The sequence below is a fragment of the Ornithorhynchus anatinus genome, chromosome 21, assembly GCF_004115215.2.
Source record: "Ornithorhynchus anatinus isolate Pmale09 chromosome 21, mOrnAna1.pri.v4, whole genome shotgun sequence".
Classification (NCBI taxonomy): Eukaryota; Metazoa; Chordata; class Mammalia; order Monotremata; family Ornithorhynchidae; genus Ornithorhynchus; species Ornithorhynchus anatinus.
Genome location: NC_041748.1, coordinates 2,925,823 through 2,945,927, shown reverse-complemented (window position 1 = coordinate 2,945,927; position 20,105 = coordinate 2,925,823). Strand labels below are relative to the sequence as shown.

The window sequence follows — 20,105 nt, the reverse complement described above, 5'->3', positions numbered from 1 at the left end:
TCGGGTGGTCCCCCGGGGGGCTCACGGGCTTCATCCCCACTGTACAGACAGAGGTCGCTGAGGCCCAGAGAAGGGAAGCGACTTCTCCAAGGTCACGCGGCCGACGCCTGGCGGAGTCGGGATTAGAACCCGTGACCTCGGACTCCCACGTCCGGGCCCTTTCCACCAGGCTCTCCTCCGCTCTTCCATCTCGAGTCCCGGGGCTCGAGATGGAGGGGAGGAGGGAGAGAGGAGCCCGGGCTTTGGAGTCCGAGGTCACGGGTTCTAATGCAGCGTGGCTCAGTGGAAAGAGCACGGGCTTTGGAGTCAGGGCTCATGAGTTCGAATCCCGGCTCTGCCACTCGTCGGCCGTGTGACTGTGGGCGAGTCACTTAACTTCTCTGTGCCTCAGTTCCCTCATCTGTAAAATGGGGATGACTGTGAGCCCCACGTGGGACGACCCGATTCCCCCGTGTCTACCCCAGCGCTTAGAACAGTGCTCTGCACATAGTAAGCGCTTAACAAATACCAACATTATAATTATTATTATTATTATTATTATTATTAATGACCTGGTGACAGAACTGCCCTGAAGGCGTGGACCGCAACGGGGCGTGGCCTACGATGGGGGCGCGGCATGTGATTGGCCGCGACGGGGGGCGTGGCCCGAGGTTGGGGGCGTGGCCGCAGGGGGCGTGGCCTGCTCCTGGCCGGCGCGGCCCGATCTAGTGGGCGTGGCCCGGTGACGTAGAACATCAGAGGGCGTGGCGTCGAGGGGGCGTGGCCTACTCTCGGAGGCGCGGCCTGTGATTGGTCTTTCGCGGGGGGGGGGGCGGGGCTGACGCTCGGGAATTTCATCCTCCCCCCCACCCTTCCCCTCCCGGGCGCGATTCCCAACCGGGAATTTCCTGGGCCGCGAAAGCAAAACCGTTGGGAAATTTCGGGCGTCCCCCAAGTCGGGATTTCCCCGCCGCGGGGAGGGATCCCAGGAAGTTTCTTTTGGGAGGGGGGAGGGAGGGGCTCGGTCCCGCCCACCTCTGCAAGGGGGGGGGAGATGCGGGCTCCGATCGATGGATCGATGGATCGATGGGCGAGTGCGGCCCCCCGGGGAGGGGGCTGAGCCAGCGGCGGGGCGGGGAGTCGCCCCTTCCCGCCCCCTCCCCCCCCCGGCTCCGCCCCTCCCGGGGCGGGTCCCGGGAGGGGCAGAGGGGTTTTCCGGCGCTCCGCCCAGCGCTTGGCACAGAGTGAGCGCTGCCGAAGCGGGGTCGGGGTGTCTCGTTCGGGCTGGGGCCCGGCCATGGCTCCGCTGCCCCTGCGCTGCTTGCTCTGGACCTGCGCGCTCGTGGCGGTGAGGACCCCCAGCTCCGCCCCTGCCCCCCAACCCGCCCCCCGGCCCATCCCCACCGACCCCTCTCTGACCCCCGATTCCCGCCCCCCACTCTGGGACCCCCGACCCGACTCCCCCATCCCATGCCCTCCGACCCCCGACCCCTCTCTGACCCCCGATCCCCGCCCCCACCCTCAGACACCCCCCCGATCCTTTCCCCCGGCCCCCCAACCCGCCCCCCGGCCCATCCCCACCGACCCCGACCCCTCTCTGACCCCCGATCCCCGCCCCCACCCTCAGACACCCCCCCCGATCCTTTCCCCTCGCCCCCCAACCTGCCCCCCGGCCCATCCCTACCGACCCCCCCCGACCCCTGATTCCAGCCTCAGACCCCCCCCCACCACGACCCCTTCCCCTCGACCCCCGACCCGACTCCCCCATCCCATGCCCTCCGACCCCCGACCCCTCTCTGACCCCCGATTCCCGCCCCCCACCCTCGGGCCCCCCCCACCCCTTCCCCTCGCCCCCCGACCCGACCCCCCATCCCATGCCCTCCGACCCCCGACCCCTCTCTGACCCCCGATTCCCGCCCCCCACCCTCGGGCCCCCCGACCCCTTCTCCTCGACCCCCGCCCCGCCCCCCGGCCCATCCCCACAGACCCCTCTCTGACCCCTGATTCCGGCCCCCCGCCCTCTGACCCCTCAACGACTTCCCCGTGACCCCCGACCCCCGGCCCATCCCCACCGACCCCTCGCCGACCCCCGATTCCGGCCCCCTCCCCCCAGCGGGCAGCCCCGGGCCGGTCCCGGGCGGGGGGGGGGGGATCCGGGGCGCGGCCCCCCGCCCGGCCTCAGAAACCCCCCGCCCCGCTTCGAGAAGCCCGGCCTCTCTCGGGGGGAGGCGGAGAGGCTAAAATTAGGCAGGAATGGAATGGGGAAGTTCGGAAACCGAGGTCGACTGATAATCCCGGCACTTCTCAAGCGCCTCCTACGTGCCCGGCGCCGTCCTAAGCGGCGGGGTAGACGGGAGCCCCCCGAGCGGGACCCGCTCCCTGTCTGACCGACGAGGAGACTGAGGCCCGGGGAAGGGGAGCGACCCGGCCGAGGTCACGCGGCCCCCTTCGACGCGTCCGTCCGTCGGCCGCATCTTTCGAGCGCCGAACGCTGCGCTGGGCGCTCGGGAGAGTCCGGTCCGGAGGGGGATGCGGCCCCGGCGTGGCCGGTAGAGCCCGGGCCCGGGAGCCGGGAGGTCGGGGGGTCCGATCCCGGCTCCCCCGAGGTCTGCTTCTCGGGGGGGGGTCCCTCGGTGACCCCGTCTGGAAAACCGCGGGGACGGAGGCGGCGGGCCCGGCGCCTGGCCCGTAGTCAGCGCGTAACGAGTACCGCCGGCGGCGCGGCCTGGCTCGGGGCAAGGGGCCCGGGCTCGGGAGTCTCGGGTCCCGGGTTCTAATCCCGACCCCCGGGCCGGGCGCTTCGCTTCTCGGGCCTCGGTCCCCTCGTCCGTCGGACGGGGATGGGGACCGCGAGCCCCACGGGGGGCCGCCCCCGTGACCTCGCATCTCCCCCGGCGCCGAGGACGGTGCCCGGCGCCGAACAGATGCCCGCGGCGGCGGCGGCGACGAGGATCAGGCGATCTCTGTCCTCGAGGAGCTTACGAGGCGGCGCGGGGAGGGGGTGGAGGGGAAACCGAGGCGAAGATCAAAAATCCTTCCGGGGGTCCGGGCTGGGGGGGAGGAGGGGGCCCGGCCGAGCCCCCGCGGGCCTCGGGGTGACGATTCCTGGTCGGGAGTGGGGTGGACGCCCCCCCCCCCCCGGGGGAGGAACCGGGGGTCCCCGGCCCGGCCGAGCGGGACCCCGGGGCTTTTTCCCCCTCCTCTGCGGCTACAAGCTCCGCTTCCCCTTTTCGGGGGGCTGGCGGAGGGGGAGTTTTGCAAGTTCCTCATTTGTCAGGCCGGGAATTCCCCCCGCACCTGGCCCTCTCTCTCCCTCCTTCCCAGCAAGAGGGTCCGCTCCCCGCCGCCCCCTCCTTTCCCTCTGGAGAGACGGAGGGGCCGGGGGGGCGGCGCCCGACGTCCAAGCTTCACCGCTCCGGACTGAAGGGGACGTTCGGCCCTTTCGCTTTTGGTTTCCCGGACCCGGGGAAGAAGTCCGGGGCGGGGGGAGACCCCTCCGGAGCTGGGATCGCGCGCGTACGCCACTCTTCTCTCCCAAGCGCTCAGCACCCGATCGATGGCTTGTCTAAACGCCCCGTGCCCCCCGTTTCCTCTTCTCCCGCCCCCGACTCGTTTCAGGCCCAAGGAGGACGGAAGACCTCGTGCGACGAAGACACCCACTACGAGAACGGCGCCTTCTGTTGCCGGCTGTGCCCGGCGGGTAAGACGCGGCCCCCCGCCCGGGGTCCCGCTCGCCCCTCCGGCCCGTCGCGGGCGGGGGACGGATCTCCTCCGTTGTTCCCCCGGGCGCCCGGTACGGACCCCCGCGCCCGGGAGGCGCTCGCTCCGTACGCTTGAATGACGGTGATGACGCCGCGAGGCGCGTCCCGGGCGCCGGGGGAGACGCCACGCCGTCCGACGGACGAGGGAGCCGAGGCCCGGGGGAGGGGAGCGCGGGGGGCGCCATCGGAACCCACCCCCTCTGACGCCCGGGCCCGGCCTCTCGCCGCCGAGTCACGGGGCGGAGGTCGTCGGATGGGACGCCGTCCCGATTAAACGCGCGCGACGGCCGGGGAGACCCGGCGGGGGCCGCGCCAACGGGTGGATTCCGGCGTCTCCCAGGAACGAAGATGGCGGCGGAGTGCGGCGAGGACGACGGCCCGTCTCAGTGCCGGTCCTGCGGAGAAGGAGAATTCCAGCCTCGGCCCAACCGGGACCCGCACTGCCGTCCTCACAAGTTCTGCAATCGGAGTACGTTGCCCCCGGGGGTCCCGGCTTCGGTTCCCGCCCCGGCCCCGGTGGCCTCGACCCCTCGGCCTTGACAAGGAGCAGATCCGGGATTCGAACCCATGAACTCTGACTCCCAAGCCCGGGCTCCTTCCGCTGAGCCACGGTGCTTCTCTATGCCAATGGGGATGAAGACTGGGATAAACATACCCTTCATCTTCTTCTTCTTCCTACTTTCTTCTTCTTCCTTCTTCCTTCCTTCTTCTTCCTCCTTCTTCCTTCTCTCTTCTTCCTTCTTCCTCCTTCCATCTTCCTTCCTTTTTCTTCTTCCTTCTTCTTCCTTCTTCCTCCTTCCTCCTTCTTCCTTCTCTCTTCTTCCTACTTCCTTCTTCCTACTTTCTTCTTCCTTCTCTCTTCTTCCTTCTTCTCCTTCTTTCTTTCTTTCTTTCTTTCTTTCTTTCTTTATTTCTTTCTTTCTTTCTTTCTTTCTTTCTTTCTTTCTTTCTTTCTTTCTTTCTTTCTTTCTTTTTCTTCTTTCTTCTTCCTCCTTCTTCCTTCTTCTTCCTTCTCACTTCTTCCTTTCTTCTTCTTCCTTCTTCCTCCTTTTTCTTTCTTCCTTCCTTCTTCTTCTTCCTTCTTCTTCCTCCTTCTTCCTTTCTTCTTCTTCCTTCTCTCTTCTTCCTGCTTTCTTCTTTCTTCTTCTTCCTTCTCTCTTCTTCTTGCTTTCTTCTTCCTTCTTCTTCTTCCTTCTCTTTTCTTCCTGCTTTCTTCTTCCTTCTTCTTCCTTCTTTCTTCTTTCTTCCTACTTTCTTCTCCTTCTTTCTTCTTCTTTCTTTCTTCTTTCCTTTTCTTCTTTCTTCTTCCTCCTTCTTCCTTCTTCCTCTTTCTTTTTTTTTCTTCTTCTTCTGGATTTCCCACCCTTTGCCATCCCCGTGATCCTGGCCAAGCCACTTCACTTCCCTGAGCCTCAGTTCCCTCCTCTGTCAAATGAGGGTTCAAACCGGGAGAGCCCCAAGTGGGACAGGGACCGCCTCCCTTCTCCTTTGCCCGTACCCACCCCAGCGGTTCGTACAGTGCCCGGGAGTTATTATTACTACTACTACTACTAGTATTTTATTATTTAATGATAAAAACATCTTGTGTCTAGCCCGGCGCTTACACTACGCTCGACGCGTAGTGAGCCCTTCGCGAATCCCGCGATCGTATTAAAAATCGTCTCCCCCAGCACTCGGCAGAGTGCTTAGCACATAGTAAGCTCTTAACAGAGACCATTCAATAAAAAAAGAGGCTGGGGGGCCACGCGGGGGGAAGCAGGGAGGATTCTGGGGGCTCTTAACTTTCTTTTCTCCCCCCCTCCCCCCGGTGCCCGTTAAGCGCTTCGCTCCATGCCGCGCCGAGCCCCGCCTCACTGCCGAGGGAACCGAGGCCCGGGGAAGCCAAGTGACCGGTCCAAGGTCATGCGGCCCAGGGGCGGCGGGCGGGCGGGCGGGGGGCCGCGGCCCGTCGGCTGAGTTGCCGCGTCCCTTAGATGCGGGCTTCGTGGAGGTAGCCCGACCCACCGAGGAAAAGGACACCCTGTGCGTCTGCCAACCCGGCATGCACTGCTCCGGATCCATGTGCGAAACCTGCGTCCCCCACACCCCGTGCTCCCCGGGTTTCGGCGTCATCCGGGCCGGTGAGGACCCCCCCCCCCGTTAAAGGACCCCCAGGATCGCCGCCCTCCCCGCCCCCCCAAGTGGGCGTCCGGTACGGGGCGGAGACTCCTGGTTCGGCTCCGCGGGCCGAGAGCCCCCGTCGAAACCCCCCCCCTCCCGGGTCCGTCCGCTCGCACCCGGGGAGCGGGGCGCTTTTCTAAGCGCTCGGGAGGACGCGCCCCACCGAGAAACCGTCACCTTCCCGGCCCGCCGGGGCGGGCGGGACGGCGGCGCCGTCTACGGGGACGGGAAAGTCAGGAGGGGGACGGGGTCTGGGCGGGTCGGGGTCCGCGGGACGGCCGAGGGAGGGATCCGGGCCGGAGATTCGGGAATCGTCCGCGTGGAGGCCGTGACGGCGAGCGAGTCCCCCAGGGCCGCGGGGGCGGACGGAGGAGAGACGGGGACCCGGAGCCGCCCCTCGAGGCGGTAGACGCGTCCGGGCCGGCCCGGGGTCGCCGGACGCCGGCACCTCCCGCCGATCCCCTTCCCTTCCCAGGAACGCCGGATTCCGACACCGAGTGCGGCCCCTGCGAGCGGGGCTTCTCCAACGTGTCCTCCGCCTCCGAGCCGTGTCGGCCCTGGACCAGGTAGGCGTCCCCCCGGGTCCTCCCGGAGTATCTGTTAAGCGCCCACCGTGTCCCGAGCCCCGTTCCGGGCGCCGGGGTGACGAGGACAATAACGTTCATTCCCTCCTTCGCTGCGGCGTGTTTCTCCAGCGCTTGCCGTGCGCAGAGCACTGTACTGAGCGCTTGGAAAGTACGATTCGGCAACGGAGAGAGGCGATCCCTCCCCGCCGACGGGCTCCCGGTCTGGAATTGGGGGAGGCGGGCAACGGAAAGCGAAAGGGGTGGACGGGCGTCGGTAGCGTCGCTACTGGGGGGCGCCGACTATGTGCCGAGCGCCGTTCGGAGGCCCCCGGGTAGATCCGAGGTCAGCGGGCTGTCCCCCGTGGGGCTCCGTCCCCCTCCGACGGATGAGGTCACCGAGGCCCGGAGAGGGGAAGCGGCTTGCCCGAGGTCGCCCGGCGGGGCCGGGATTAGAACCCGGGACCTGAGACTCCCAGGCCCGCCCCCCGTCCCCCGGGCCGCCCCTCGAGCCCCCGCCGGGCGCTCAGGCGGGGCCGGGCCGGCCGGATCGGACCCAATCTGCCTACGGAGGCGGCGCGGCCTAGCGGGTAGAGCCCGGGCCCGGGGGTCAGAGGGTGCTGGGTTCCGATCCCGGCTCCGCCGCTCGGCCGCTGTGTGACTTTGGGCCGGCGGCTTCACCTCTCCGGGCCTCGGTGACCCCGGGAAAATGGGGATGAAGGCCGGGAGCCCCGCGGGGGACGACCCGACGACCTCCCGTCCTCCCCGGCGCTTAAGAACGGCGCCCGGCACCCAGCGAGCGCTTCCTTCCTCTCAATCCCGGCTCCGCCGGGCAAGTGGCGCGGCTTCTCCGGGCCTCGGTTTCCCTATCCCGCCCCCCCCGGGGCAGAGTGAGCGCCTACCGGATACCGTAGCCTTGGAATTCTTACATCCGCGCGTCCCCAGCTGCGGAGCCACGGGGTTGACGGAGACGTCGGCCGGGACGGACACTGCCGACGCCCTGTGCGGTGAGTCGGGCCGGGGGCGGCCGGCGGGAACCGGGGGGGGGGACCCGCGACGGGGCGAGGGGCTGACGGGGGTCTCGGGGGGCGGCGGGAAGGGCCGGTTTATGTCCCAGCAGGGCCCAAGTCCCGGGAGACGCTGTCCGTCCTGCTTCCGGTCACGGCGGGCGTCGCGTTCGCCGTGGTGTGCGGGCTGTGCTGGACAGGTGGGACGGCGGGGGGCTCGGCGGGGACGGGGAGGGATCCGGGGGGCTCCGGGGAGGCCACCCCGTGGCCTCCGACTCCGGGCGCGTCGGCCCGGCCGCTCCGGGCCCCCCGGAGTGAGGATGCGTTCCCTCGGCGGGACTTCCCGAGGCCGAGTTGTCCATTCCAAGCGCTCAGTCCGGTGCTCCGCGCGTAGTAAGCGCTCAATAAATACGACCGAGTGAACCAATCGAGTGCTTACCGTGCGCCGAGCGCCGTGCCCGACACCCGGGAGGGCGGGCGCCCGGCCGGGCGGGGACCGCGTCCCACCCGCTCAACCCCTCCGTCGCCGCATCGGACCTTCCGAATGCTCGGGCCAGCGCTCGGCCCAGGGGAGGCGCTCCGTAAACACCGCCGAGTGAATGAATGACCTGGTATTCGTTCGTTCCGCCGTAGCGACGGAGCGCTCACTACGCGCAGAGCACCGTACTAAGCGCTTGGAACGGAGGTAGCCGATCCCTGCCCGACGACGGGCTCCGGTAGCCACCGCGGCGCTCAGAGGAGCGCTCGGCCCAGAGTGAGCGCTCAACCGGGACCACGATGGTTCATTTCGGCGGGGCGGGGGCCCCTCCCGGGCCTTCGGCACGGTGCTCGGCCCCCACCGAGCGCTCCGGCGGTGCGACGGAATAAGAAATCGAAGACGAGGAGCAGCGCGGCTCAGCGGACGGAGCCCGGGGGCGGAAGGTCGCGGGTTCTGCTCCGCCGCTCGTCCGCCGGCCGACCTCCGGCCCGCCTCCGGGCCCCGGTTCCCTCCTCCGTCCGGTGGCGACGGGCACCGTGGGCCCCACGGGGGACTGGCTCGGACCCGCCCCAGCGTCCGGCGCGGTGCCTGGCGCGGGGCGATATTTTGATTATCGGAAGACCGCGTGAACTGCCGCGGAAGCCTCCGGGAGAACGGAGGAGCGGGGGTGAGGAGGGACCGCGAGCCCGTCCGAGTGTCCGTCCCGAGCGCTCAGCACGGTGCTCCGCGCGTAGTCGGCGCTCAATCGGTACGACTGAACGGACGGCCGTGGGGGGCTTGACCCCTGACCCCAACCTCGACGGAAACCCCCGGGGGACCCCCGTCCTTCCCCCCCGAAAGAGGTCGGGGCCTCCGGAAGAGAAAACTGGAGGGGAAAGCGGGGGTCCCCGTCTCCCCCTCCAGACCCTCGGCTCGCCGAGGGCAGGGAATCGTCGACTAATCAATACTAATAATGAAGGATCACGGTATCCGCAGAGCGCGGATACCGGGCACCGCGCCGAGCGCCGGGGCGGACCCGAGCCGACGGGGTCGGACGCGGCCCCCCGACGGGGGGAGGGAGCCGGGGCCCGGACGAGGGGAGCGACCGGGCCGGATCGGAACCCGGGCCCTCCGGCTCCCCGGCCCGGGCTCCTTCCCCGAGGCCGTGCGGCTTCCGTCGTCCCCGGCGCTCTGCGCGGGGTGGGCGCTCAGTAGGTGCGGCCGAGCGGGCGGACGACTCACCGAGCCCTTCTCTCTTCCCAGCTTCCTGTTCCAGGAGGAAAATCCAGAAGCAGAAGCTGAAGGTAGAGCCTCCCCCCCCCGACCTCCCCCCCCCCCAGAGGAATTCCCGGCGGGAGGAAAGGAATAAAGGAGGGCACGACGGGAAAAACACGGGGGCCCGGGAATCCCCGGTTCGGCCTCCGCCGGCTGCGTGACCTCGGATGAGTCACCCGTCGGGGCCCACGGGGCAGATGGGGGAGGAATCGGGGAGGGACGGAGACGCTGGGGATCCGTGGGCCGGGGCCGCCCCTCTCTCTTGCTCTCTCCTACTTCCCCAAGCGCTCAGTACGGTGCTCTGCCCGGGGTAAGCGCTCGGTGAATACGATCGCGTGAACCAAGACCCCGCCCCCCCCGAGCCCCGTGTGGGACGATTCGCCCGAAGCGGCGCGGCCCAGTGGGTAGAGCCCGGGCCGGGGGTTCCGATCCCGGCTCCGCCGCTTATCGGCCGGGTGGCCTTGGGCGGGTCACTTCCCTTCTCCGGGCCTCAGTGACCTCGTCTGGAAAACGGGGAGGAAGCCGGCGAGCCCCCCCGGCGGGGGGGCACCTGATGACCTCGTATCTCCCCCGGCGCTCGGCACGTAGTAAGCGCTCGACAGATGCCTTCGTCGTTATCATCATTATATCCGCCCCAGCACTTAATACGGTGCCCGGCACATAGTAAGCGCTTAAATGCCATTATTATTATTATTATATCCACCCCGGCACTTAATACGGTGTCTGGAACGTAACAAATGCCGTTATTATTATTATTATTATTATTATTATTATCATCACATCCACCCAGCGCTCGCTCCAGTGCCCGGCACATAGTAAGCGCTTAAAAGATCCCAACATCGTTATTATCGTTATTATTATTAAACACTCGGACCGTACAATTCGGCACCGGATAGAGGCCGTCCCCGGCGCGGCTCAGGGCCAAGAGCCCGGGCTTGGGAGTCCGAGGTCACGGGTTCGGATCCCGGCTCTGCCGCCCGGCAGCTTGGGCGACCGTGGGCCGGTCACTTCACTTCTCTGGGCCTCGGTGACCTCGTCCGTCAAACGGGGATGAAGCCCGGGAGCCCCGCGGGGGCCGTCCCGGTGACCCTGTATCTCCCCCAGCGCCGAGCACCTAGCAGGCGCTTAACGAACGCCAACGTTATCGTTATTAGGCTCACGGTCTAGGTGGGCTCACGGATTTGGGGGGGGTCGCTCCCCGTTTTTCCCTCCAGCAGGTGGAATTGGAGGAGGGGGTGGTCCCCCACGCCGGCCCCCAGGAGGTGGAGGACCCCTTCCCGATCCAAGAGACCGGGAAAGAAAGTCACATCTCCGAGCAGGAGAGGCAGTGAAGACCGCCCGCCCGCCCGCCCGCCCGCCCGTCCGTCCGTCCATCACCGCCCGGCGCAGAAGGCCGGACCGGGCCTAGCGGGGGGCTCCTGCGACCGCCCCCCATCTTCCCACCACCACGGCCGGGACCTTTGGGGGGCTCAACCCCCCCACCACCACCCTAAGCCGCCCCCCGCCACCCTCTCCGGCGTCTAAGACCCTGCCCGCTCCCCGACCGCAAGCCGGGAGGGCGGCGCGGAGGAGGAGCCCCGCGTGACGGAGACGGGGAGAGGGGGATGGGGGAGAGACAGAGACAGTGAGAGAGAGCGCGAGACGGAGATGCAGGGAGAGGTGCCCGGAGACAGAGAGACGCCGAGAGAGCGAGACAGAGACAGACAGAGATGCACAGAGACAGACAGAAAGCGAGAGGGACGACACACAGAGACAGTGAGACACAGAAAGAGTGAGAGAGACAGAGAGACACAGGCAGAGACAGCGAGACACAGAAAGAGCGAGACAGAGACGCAGACGGAGACACACAGAGACAAAGTGCGAGAGGGACAGAAAGAGATGCAGAGACACACAGAGACAGCGAGACACAGAAAGAGCGAGAGAGACAGAGATGCAGGCAGAGACATCAAGACACAGAAAGAGCGAGAGAGAGAGGCAGACAGAGACACACAGAGACAGAAAGCGCGAGAGGGACAGAAAGAGATGCAGAGACACAGAAAGAGAGAGACAGAAAGAGATGCAGAGATACATAGAGACAGAGAGACACACAGAGATGCAGACAGAGACACAGAAAGAGGGACAGAAAGAGATGCAGACACACACAGAGACAGGGAGACGCAGAGAGAGAGATGCTGACAGAGACAGACACAGAAAGAGCAAGAGGGACAGAAAGAGATGTAGAGACAGAGAGACACAGAGTGAGAGAGACAGACGCAGGCAGAGACAGCGAGACACAGAAAGACAGAGAGAGATGCAGACAGAGACACACAGAGACAGAAAGCGCGAGAGACACAGAAAGAGATGCAGGCAGAGACAGACAGAAAGCACGAGAGGGACAGAAAGAGATGCAGAGACACGCAGAGACAGAGAGACACAGAAAGAGAGAGATGCAGGCAGAGACAGACACAGAAAGAGAGAGAGGGACAGAAAGAGATGCAGAAACAGAGAGAGGGGCTGAGAGAGATGCAGACAGAGACAGGAACATCAGGAGAGACGGACACAGAGACAGTGAGAAAGAGAGTGAGCGAGAGCGTTTGAGAGACAGAGACACCGAAAGAGCCAGAGAGACAGAATTAGAGAGATGCAGACAGAGACACGGAAAGAGCTCGAGAGACAGACGGACGCACGGACACAGAAAGCGAGAGAGACAGACAGAGACAGAAAGCTAGAGAGACAGAGACAGAGAGATGCAGAAAGAGCGAGAGACTGAAAGAGAGTCAGAGAGTGCAAGTGAGGCAGAGAGACATAGAGCGAGAGAGACAGAGTCAGAGAGAGATGCAGAGACGTAGAGAGACACTGAAAGAGCAAGAGACAAACAGACACGCAGAGACAGAAAATGCCAGAGACACAGAGACAGACAGAAGGGCGGGTGAGGGAGAGGGGCAGGGCAGGCCTGTCGCTTCTGGGGTGTCTGTGGGGGTTCAATAAACGTACAGGAAGTCGAAACCGGGGTGCCGAGGTCGGGGAAGGGATCCGGGGGGCGGTTTAGGAAGGGAAGGCCTCGGGGAGGACCCCGGGGCGGGCGGTCTCGTTCCGGTGCGCTTCCTGCCGGGCCGGGCACCGTGCTAAGCGCTGCGGGTCGACTCCGGACGGTGAGGTCGGGCCCGGCCCCCCGGCCCGCACGGGGCTCCCGGCGGAAGAGCCGGGGAGGGAGACCAGGCCTCGAAGCGCCGTTCGACGGAGCGGAAGGGCGAGGCCCAGAGAAGGGGAAGGACGGCCCAAGGTCACGCAGCGCGGCGGGCCGGGCCCCGACCCTCCCGCTGCCGGCCGAACCCCGCTCCGCCGCCTCTCTGCCGGGTGACCCCGGGCCGGTCGCCGCGCTTCTCCGTCTGCCGCGTGACCCCGGGCCGGTCACCGCGCTTCCCCGTCTGCCGTGTGACCCGGGCCGGTCGCTGCACTTCTTCTCCGTCTGCCGTGTGACCCCGGGCCGGTCACGGCGCTTCTTCTCCGTCTGCCGTGTGACCCCGGGCCGGTCGCCGCACTTCCCCGTCTGCCGTGTGACCCCGGGCCGGTCGCTGCACTTCTCTGGGGCTTCGCCTTCTGCCCTGTAAAAAGGAGGGAGGGAGGGAGGAGGCCGTTCTGCCGCCTGAAACGGGCCGCCCCACCGACCCTCGGCGACCCTGCTCCGTCGGACGCACGGCTCAGCGCAGTGGTTAGCGCTTTCCGCACCCGTGGGACAGTGGTCAGCGCTTCCCACGCCGATAGGACAATGGTTAGCGCTTCCCACGCCCGTAGCACAAGGATTAGCGCCTCCCACACCCCTAGGACGATGCTTAGCGCTTCCCACACCCTTAGGACAGTGGTCAGCGCCTCCCACACCCATAGCACAACGATTAGCGCTTCCCACACCCGTAACACGATGTTTAGCGCTTCCCACCCCCACAGCACAATGTTTAGCGCTTCCCACACCCTTAAGACAGTGGTCAGCGCTTCCCACACCCTCAGGACGCTGCTTAGCGCTTCCCACACCCACAGCACGATGTTTAGCGCTTTCCACACCCCTGAGACAGTGGTCAGCGCTTCCCACACCCTTAGGCCGATGCTTAGCGCTTCCCACATCCACAGCACGATGTTTAGCCCTTTCCACACCCCTAGGACAGCGCTTCCCCCACTTTTAGGACAATGCTTAGCGCTTCCCAAACCCTCAGGACAGTGGTCAGCGCTTCCCATACCCTTAGGACGATGCTCAGCGCTTCCCACACCCATTGCGCGATGCTTAGCGCTTCCCACACCCTTAAGACAGTGGTCAGCGCTTCCCACACCCTTAGGACGATGCTCAGCGCTTCCCATATCCATAGCACGATGTTTAGCGCTTCCCACACCCTTAGGACAGTGGTCAGCGCTTCCCACACTTTTAGGACGATGCTTAGCGCTTCCCACACCCGTAGCACGACGTTTAGCGCTTCCCACACTTTTAGGACAGTGGTCAGCGCTTCCCACACCGATAGCACGATGCTTAGCGCCTCCCACACCCATAGCACAATGTTTAGCGCTTCCCCGGGTGGGGGGGGGGAAGGTGCAGAGCAGGCCTCGGCCGGGAGGTGGCGCTGCCTCCCTTCCTTTGCCTCAATCAATCAATCGATTAATCAGTGATAATAATAATAATTCCTAGGTGCCGAGCACCGTTCTAAGCGCCGGGGGAGATCCAGGGTCATCGGGTCGGCCCACGGGAGGCTCCCAGTCTTCATCCCCATTTGACAGGTGAGGTCACTGAGGCCCAGAGAGGTAATCTCGGTATCTGTTAAGCGCTCACTAGGTGCCGAGCACTGCTCTAAGCGCTGGGGGAGATCCAGGCTCATCGGGTCGTCCCACGTGAGGCTCCCAGTCTTCATCCCCCTTTTCCAGATGAGGTGACTGAGGCCCAGAGAAGCGAAGCGACCGGCCCACAGTCACCCAGCTGACGAGGGGCAGAGCCGGGATTCGAACCCGTGACCTCGGACTGCCAAGCCGGCCTCTTTCCGCCGAGCCACGCTGCTTCTCCGGGAGCCGTACTAAGCGCCGGGGTGGGCCCAAGCAGATCGGGTCGGACGCCGTCCCTGCCCCGCGTGGGGCTCGCGGCCTCCATCCCCCTTTCACAGAGGAGGGAACGGAGGCACGGAGGAGTGACGTGACTCGCCCGAGGTCACACCGAAGCCAAGTGGCGGAGCCGGGATTCGAACCCCCGTCCGGACCACTGTACTAAGCGCTCGGGAAACGGCGTGGCTCAGTGGCACGACCGCGGCCTCTCATTAACCGGGACTCTCCCGAGCGCTCAGTGCAGCCCTCCGCACCCAGTAGGCGCTCGATGAACCGCGTGGGACTGTGGGCAAGTCGCTTCACTTCTCTGGGCCTCAGTTCCCTCATCTGGAAAATGGGGATGAAGACCGTGAGCCCCACGTGGGACCACCCGATGACCCTGCGTCTCCCCCGGCGCTTAGAACGGCGCTCGGCACATAGTAAGCGCTTACCAGATACCGACATTATCATTAAACACGACCGGACGACTGACCGAACGACAGACGCGTTCGCTGCCCGCAAGGAGCCCGTGGGAGAGGAGAAGGAGGCAGGCCTGGCTCCCGAACCCGGGAAGATTCCCCCTTCCCGCGGGGAATTGAGATTCCCAATATCCCTTCCCCCTGGGCTCTGGGAATCCCACGGGCCCAGCCGGCTGAAGAGAGATATTTCCTCCCGCTTCCCGATCCCCGGTTCTTCGCCGCCGCCCCATCCGTCTTCCCCGAGCCCAGGATGAAAGGAAATTATCGGGACGTAAATCCCGGCCAGTGTCAGAAGCTGGGGAAGCGGAAAGAGCCGGAGTTGGGGAGGGGACTGGGCCGGGGGGAGGCAGGATTGGGAATTATTTCCAAGTCGGCGGGAAGGGGAGGCGACGAGGCCTACCGGGTGGTGGGGAGAGCCCCGGGCCCGGGTTCTAATTCCCCCTCCTCCGCTTGTCCGCCGGGTGACCCTGGACGAGTCACTTCATTCCTCTGGGCCTCGGTGGCGGAAGACCGGGGTTCGAGCCCGATTCTCTCCCTCCCGCGTCGACTCGGGGCCCCCCGCGGGACGGGGATGGGGCCCATCCCGACCGTCTCGCGTCCATCACAGTGCTTGGGAAAGCGCCCGATAGATAGAGAAGCGGCGTGGCTCGGTGGCAAGAGGTCGGGCTCGGGAGTCGGAGGTCATGGGTTCGAATCCCGCCCCTGCCACTCGGCAGCTGGGTGACTTTGGGAGAGTCACTTCGCTTCTCTGGGCCTCGGTTCCCTCGTCTGGAAAACGGCGATGAAGACCGTGAGCCTCCCGGGGGACAACCTCATTCCCCTGGATCTCCCCCAGGGCTTAGAACAGTGCTCTGCACATAGTAAGCGCTTAACAGATACCAACATTATTATTATTAGCAAGGACTCAACAGAGACCTCAAAAAGAACAAGTGCCTGATTTTCCTCGGCTCCTCTTTTCCGGCTTCCTCCTCCCTGTGAGTTCTTTCGGGTCTCCGGACCGTCGTGGGCAGGGAGCCAGTCTTACAACTCCGTTATGCGGTGCTTGCCTGAGTCCAGCACTGTGCTCCGCACACGGCAAGCGCTCAATGAGTACCATCGGTTGATCGAGAGCCCGTGAGCCCGGCGGGGATGGGCTCTCTTTCTTGCTGTACTGTACTCTCCAAGCGCTTACTACAGTGCTCTGCACACGGCGAGCGCTCAATAAGTACGACCGACCGAATGATCGACTGATCGTAAGCCCGTTGTGGGCAGGGAGCATGTCTCCCAACTCTGTTCTGTCGGACGCTCCCGAGCGTTTAATACGGTGCTCTGCCCGCGGTGGGCGCTCGATAAATACCGGTGATCATTTGAATCGATGGAAACTCCGTGAGGACAGGGATTACGTCTTGCTAATAATAACCGCTATTTGTTCAGCATTGGACTAGATAATAATAATAACGATGGGATCTGTGAAGCGCTTACTATGTGCCGAGCACCGTTCTAAACGCTGGGGGGGGGGGATACGAGGTCATCAGGTCGTCCCCCGTGGGGCTCGCGGTCGACAGACGAGGGAACCGAGGCCCAGGGAGATTCGGTGATCTGCCTAAAGTCACGCAGACGTAAGATCCGCACCGAGCGAGCGCTCAATAAATAGTATCGAACAGATAAGATATGAGGTAGATAGGCGCTAGTTGGGTGAGACACGGTTCCCGTCCTTCACGGGGCTCACGGTCTTCAGCGCCATGTTCCAGGTGAGGAAACGGAGGCCCAGAGAAGGGAAATGACCGGTCCAAGGTCACGCAGCGGACAGGCGGCCCAGGCGGGTCTCCCGGGCCCGGGCGCCCTCTACTAGGCCGCGCTGCCTCCCAGCTGCTTCCCCGATCGCCCATCGCCCCCACCGGGCCCCCCTCCCCCCAGATCCGGAGCCCCCGGCTATCTGAGAGCCTCCCCTCCCCCGTCTCCCCCTCCTCCGGGCCCGCGGGCACCCAGGCGGAAGGGGAGGCAGCCGATCCGATCATTCCGCTTCCCGCCCAGCGCCGGCGGGCGGACCGGAGAAACGAGGAGACGGGGGAGAAGAGAAACGAGGAGGCGGGAGGCGGGGGGGGGGGGGGGGAGACAGACGCCGGATTCCCGGAACCCGATTGCGCGTTGAGCGATGTCGGTCGACGCCCGCTGTTTCGGGAGCGCTGACTAGGTGCGGAGCGTTGGCCTAAATGCTTAGGAGGGTGAAACGCACCGGGATCTGGCATGAGTTTACAGGCGGATCGCTGATTGACGGATGGAAAGCTCCTTGACCCCTTCGAGGATAGTAATGTCGGTATCCGTTAAGCGCTCACTACGTGCCGAGCACCGTTCTAAGCGCTGGGGGAGACACGGGGGAATCGGGTCGTCCCACGTGGGGCTCACAGTCTTAACCCCCATTTTACAGATGAGGTAACTGAGGCACCGAGAAGTGAAGCGACTCGCCCAAAGTCACACAGCTGACGAGTGGCCGAGCCGGGAGTCGAACCCGTGACCTCTGACTCCAAAGCCCGGGCTCTTTCCACTGAGCCACGCTGCTTCTGGCACCCGGAGAGTTTCCGATAATAATAATAATAATGACGACGATGACGGTATTCGGTAAGCGCTCACTATGTGCCGGGCACCGTCCCGAGCGCCGGGGGGAGCTACGAGGCCAGGGGGCTCCCGGTCTCCATCCCCGTTTTCCAGAGGAGGGGACCGAGGCCCGGAGAAGTGAGGTGACTCGCCCAAGGTCACGCGGCGGCGGGGCCGGGATGGGAACCGGAGGCCGCGGGAGGAGGATGGGATCAGGGAAGTTACCGCCGGGCTACGACAGAGAAGCGGCCCGGCCTAGTGGCTACACCCCGGGCCTGGGCGTCAGGAGGTCCCGGGTTCCAATCCCGGCTCCGCCGCCGGTCTGCCGGGTGACCTCGGGCCGGTCGTTTCCCTTCTCTGGGCCCCGGTTCCCTCCTCGGGAAGATGGGGATGAAGGCCGGGAGCTCGTATGAACAGTGCCCGGCACGTTGTCAGCTGCCGTTATTATCGGCGTTGGTTCGGCGGCATTTCTCGAGCGCCGACCGGGTGCGGAACACCGGTCTAAGCGTTCGGGAGAGGAACGAGAGGCTAAACGGACGCGTTCCCGGCTCCCGAGGAGCTTCCGTGACCCCGAGGAAAACTGTTGACGTGGGCCAAGTCGAAGGGGCGGGAAAACCCTCAGCCCGAGGTCGCCCCAGCCGACCCACCCTTGACCCCCCCTTTTGGCAAGAAGCCTGCCCGGGGGCGCCCCCAAATCCGCCCCCCGGACACCATCCCGGGGGCGGGGATTCGATCCAGTCCCATCTCCCGAGGGCTTCCCGTCTGCCGAGCGCGGCGCTCGGGACGGTGCCCGGCACGTAGCGAGCGCTTAACGAAGACCGGCATCGTCATCATCACGAAGCACGTGGGAACGCGCCGTACAATCATCGGCGCCGGGGCGGACCCGGGGGGAGGGCGTAGTCGAGGAAGGCCCGGGTTCTAATCCCGGCTCCTTGGGGTGACCTCGGGTGAGTCGCGTCGCTTCTCCGGGCCTCGGTTTGCTCATCTGCAAAATGGGGGTTCAACGCCTCTTCTCCCTCTTTTTTTTGCCCCCACGGCACCCGGGAAGCGCTTACCGTGTGACAGGCGCTCCGCTAGGCACCGGGGAAGGAAGAGGATCGTCGGGTCGGGCACGGTCCCCTCCCCACCCGGCACTCGATCGGGGGCCGGGCCGCGTCTAGAACCCGGGTCCTCCGACTCCCAGGCCCGCGCCCTTCCCAGTTAAGCCACGCTGCTCCTCTAACCCCCCCTCCTCCGGGGGGAAACCGAGGCACCGCGGAGCCGAGCGACCTGTCAGTCACTTCGCCTCCCTGGGCCTCGGTTCCCTCCTCCGTAAAACGGGCCCGGGGCCCGTGAGCCCCAAGGGGGGCCACCCGACGACCTCCCGCCAACCCCCGCGCTCAGAAGAGCGCTGGGCATATAGCGAGCGCTCAACGAACACCGTCGTCGTCGTTCTCATCGCCCAAGGTCACGGAGCGGGCGAGGGGGGAGGAACCGGGATTAGAACCCGGGCCTCCTGAACCCCGGGCCTGCTCTCTGTCCACGCCGCCCGACAGCGGGATGATGAGGGAGACCGGGGGACGGAATAAATAACCGAAATGTGATATCTGACATTATCGCCGAGAGAAGCGCGTCTTGGAAAAATCACCCTGACCTCGAGAGAGAGAGACCGAGGACAGCGGGAGTCTCTCCTGTCGTCGTCCTTCTGAGTTTTGAGGCCGTCCCTCCAAGAGACGGACGCGGGAGGCCTTCGCGGTGCCTCCACCCGAAGCTCTTGGGAGAAACCAGTGGACGTCGCTCAGCCGGCGGCATCTACCGGGCGCTTACCGTGTGCGGGGCACTGTACCGGGCCCTTCGGGGAGTCTAATACAGTTTCAGTAGACAAGATCCCCGCCCTCCGGGAGCTGACGGCCCAGAGGGGCGGCGCGGCTCGGTGGCAGGGGCTGGGGAGTCCGAGGTCGTGGGTTCTGATCCCGCCTCCGCCGCCTACCAGCCGTGGGGCTTCGGGCGGGTCGCTTCTCCGGGCCTCGGTGACCTCGTCTTGTCAAATGGGGACGAAGGCCGCGAGGCCCAAGAGGGACAACCGTGTCGTTCCCAGAGCTTAGAACGGCGCTTAGCGCGGAGGACGAGCTTAACAGATACTGTTAATATTAACACGACCCCAGCCCACAGGGAGCCGACCGTCCACCCCAGTTGGATCGTCCCGACGGGATTCCCCCGAAACTCACTCCCGCTCGGCGGAGGGGCGGCGTCCATCGCCACAGGGCATCGAAATTTCGGTTCTAACGGTATTTCTCAAGGGCTCCCTATGCACGAGCTACTGTCCTATTTTCCAGAGGAGGTCACTGAGGCCCGGAGAAGTGAAGTGACTGGCCCAGAGTCACCCAGGCGGCGGGATCGGAACCCACGACCCCCAAGCCCGGCCTCCTGGCGCCCGGCCACGCCGCTTCCCTGCACGGCTTCCCGTCTTCCAGAGGAGGAGACCGAGGCCCGGGGCAGGGAAGGCGACCGGCCCGAGGTCTCCCAGCGGGCGGGCGGCGGAGCCGGGATTAGAACCCGGGTCCTCCCTCCGCCTCCCGGCCGCGCCGGGCGGCGAGACGACTTAATTTCTCCACGCGTCTGGTGGCGGCGATAAAACCGGGAGCCTTTCGTGACCCGGAGTCCGAGGAAGATTGTCAGGAACTTATTATACAAGGTCTAACTGGATTTCTCCGCACAGATGGCTGAGGGCCACGGTTCGGAACGGCGTTTGGGAGGAATAAATATCCCCGGGGAAGCGCAGTGAGGGAGGAGGCTCGGGTGGCTATCGCATCTCCATCCTGGCAGCACCCCTCGGG

At 65.4% G+C, this 20,105-nt stretch overlaps 1 protein-coding gene across 1 annotated transcript; it reads left to right on the top strand.

Moving 5' to 3' along the window:
* Nucleotides 1–1,186: 1,186 nt before the first annotated feature.
* Nucleotides 1,187–10,877, top strand: CD40 (CD40 molecule). Its single transcript, XM_029048931.2, has 9 exons — nt 1,187–1,327; nt 3,598–3,679; nt 4,081–4,209; nt 5,714–5,860; nt 6,376–6,466; nt 7,409–7,470; nt 7,563–7,670; nt 9,191–9,231; nt 10,417–10,877. The coding sequence occupies exons 1-9, from the start codon at nt 1,277–1,279 to the stop codon at nt 10,531–10,533; spliced, it is 828 nt and encodes a 275-aa protein (XP_028904764.1). The 5' UTR covers nt 1,187–1,276; the 3' UTR covers nt 10,534–10,877.
* The last annotated feature ends 9,228 nt before the right edge of the window (nt 10,878–20,105 follow it).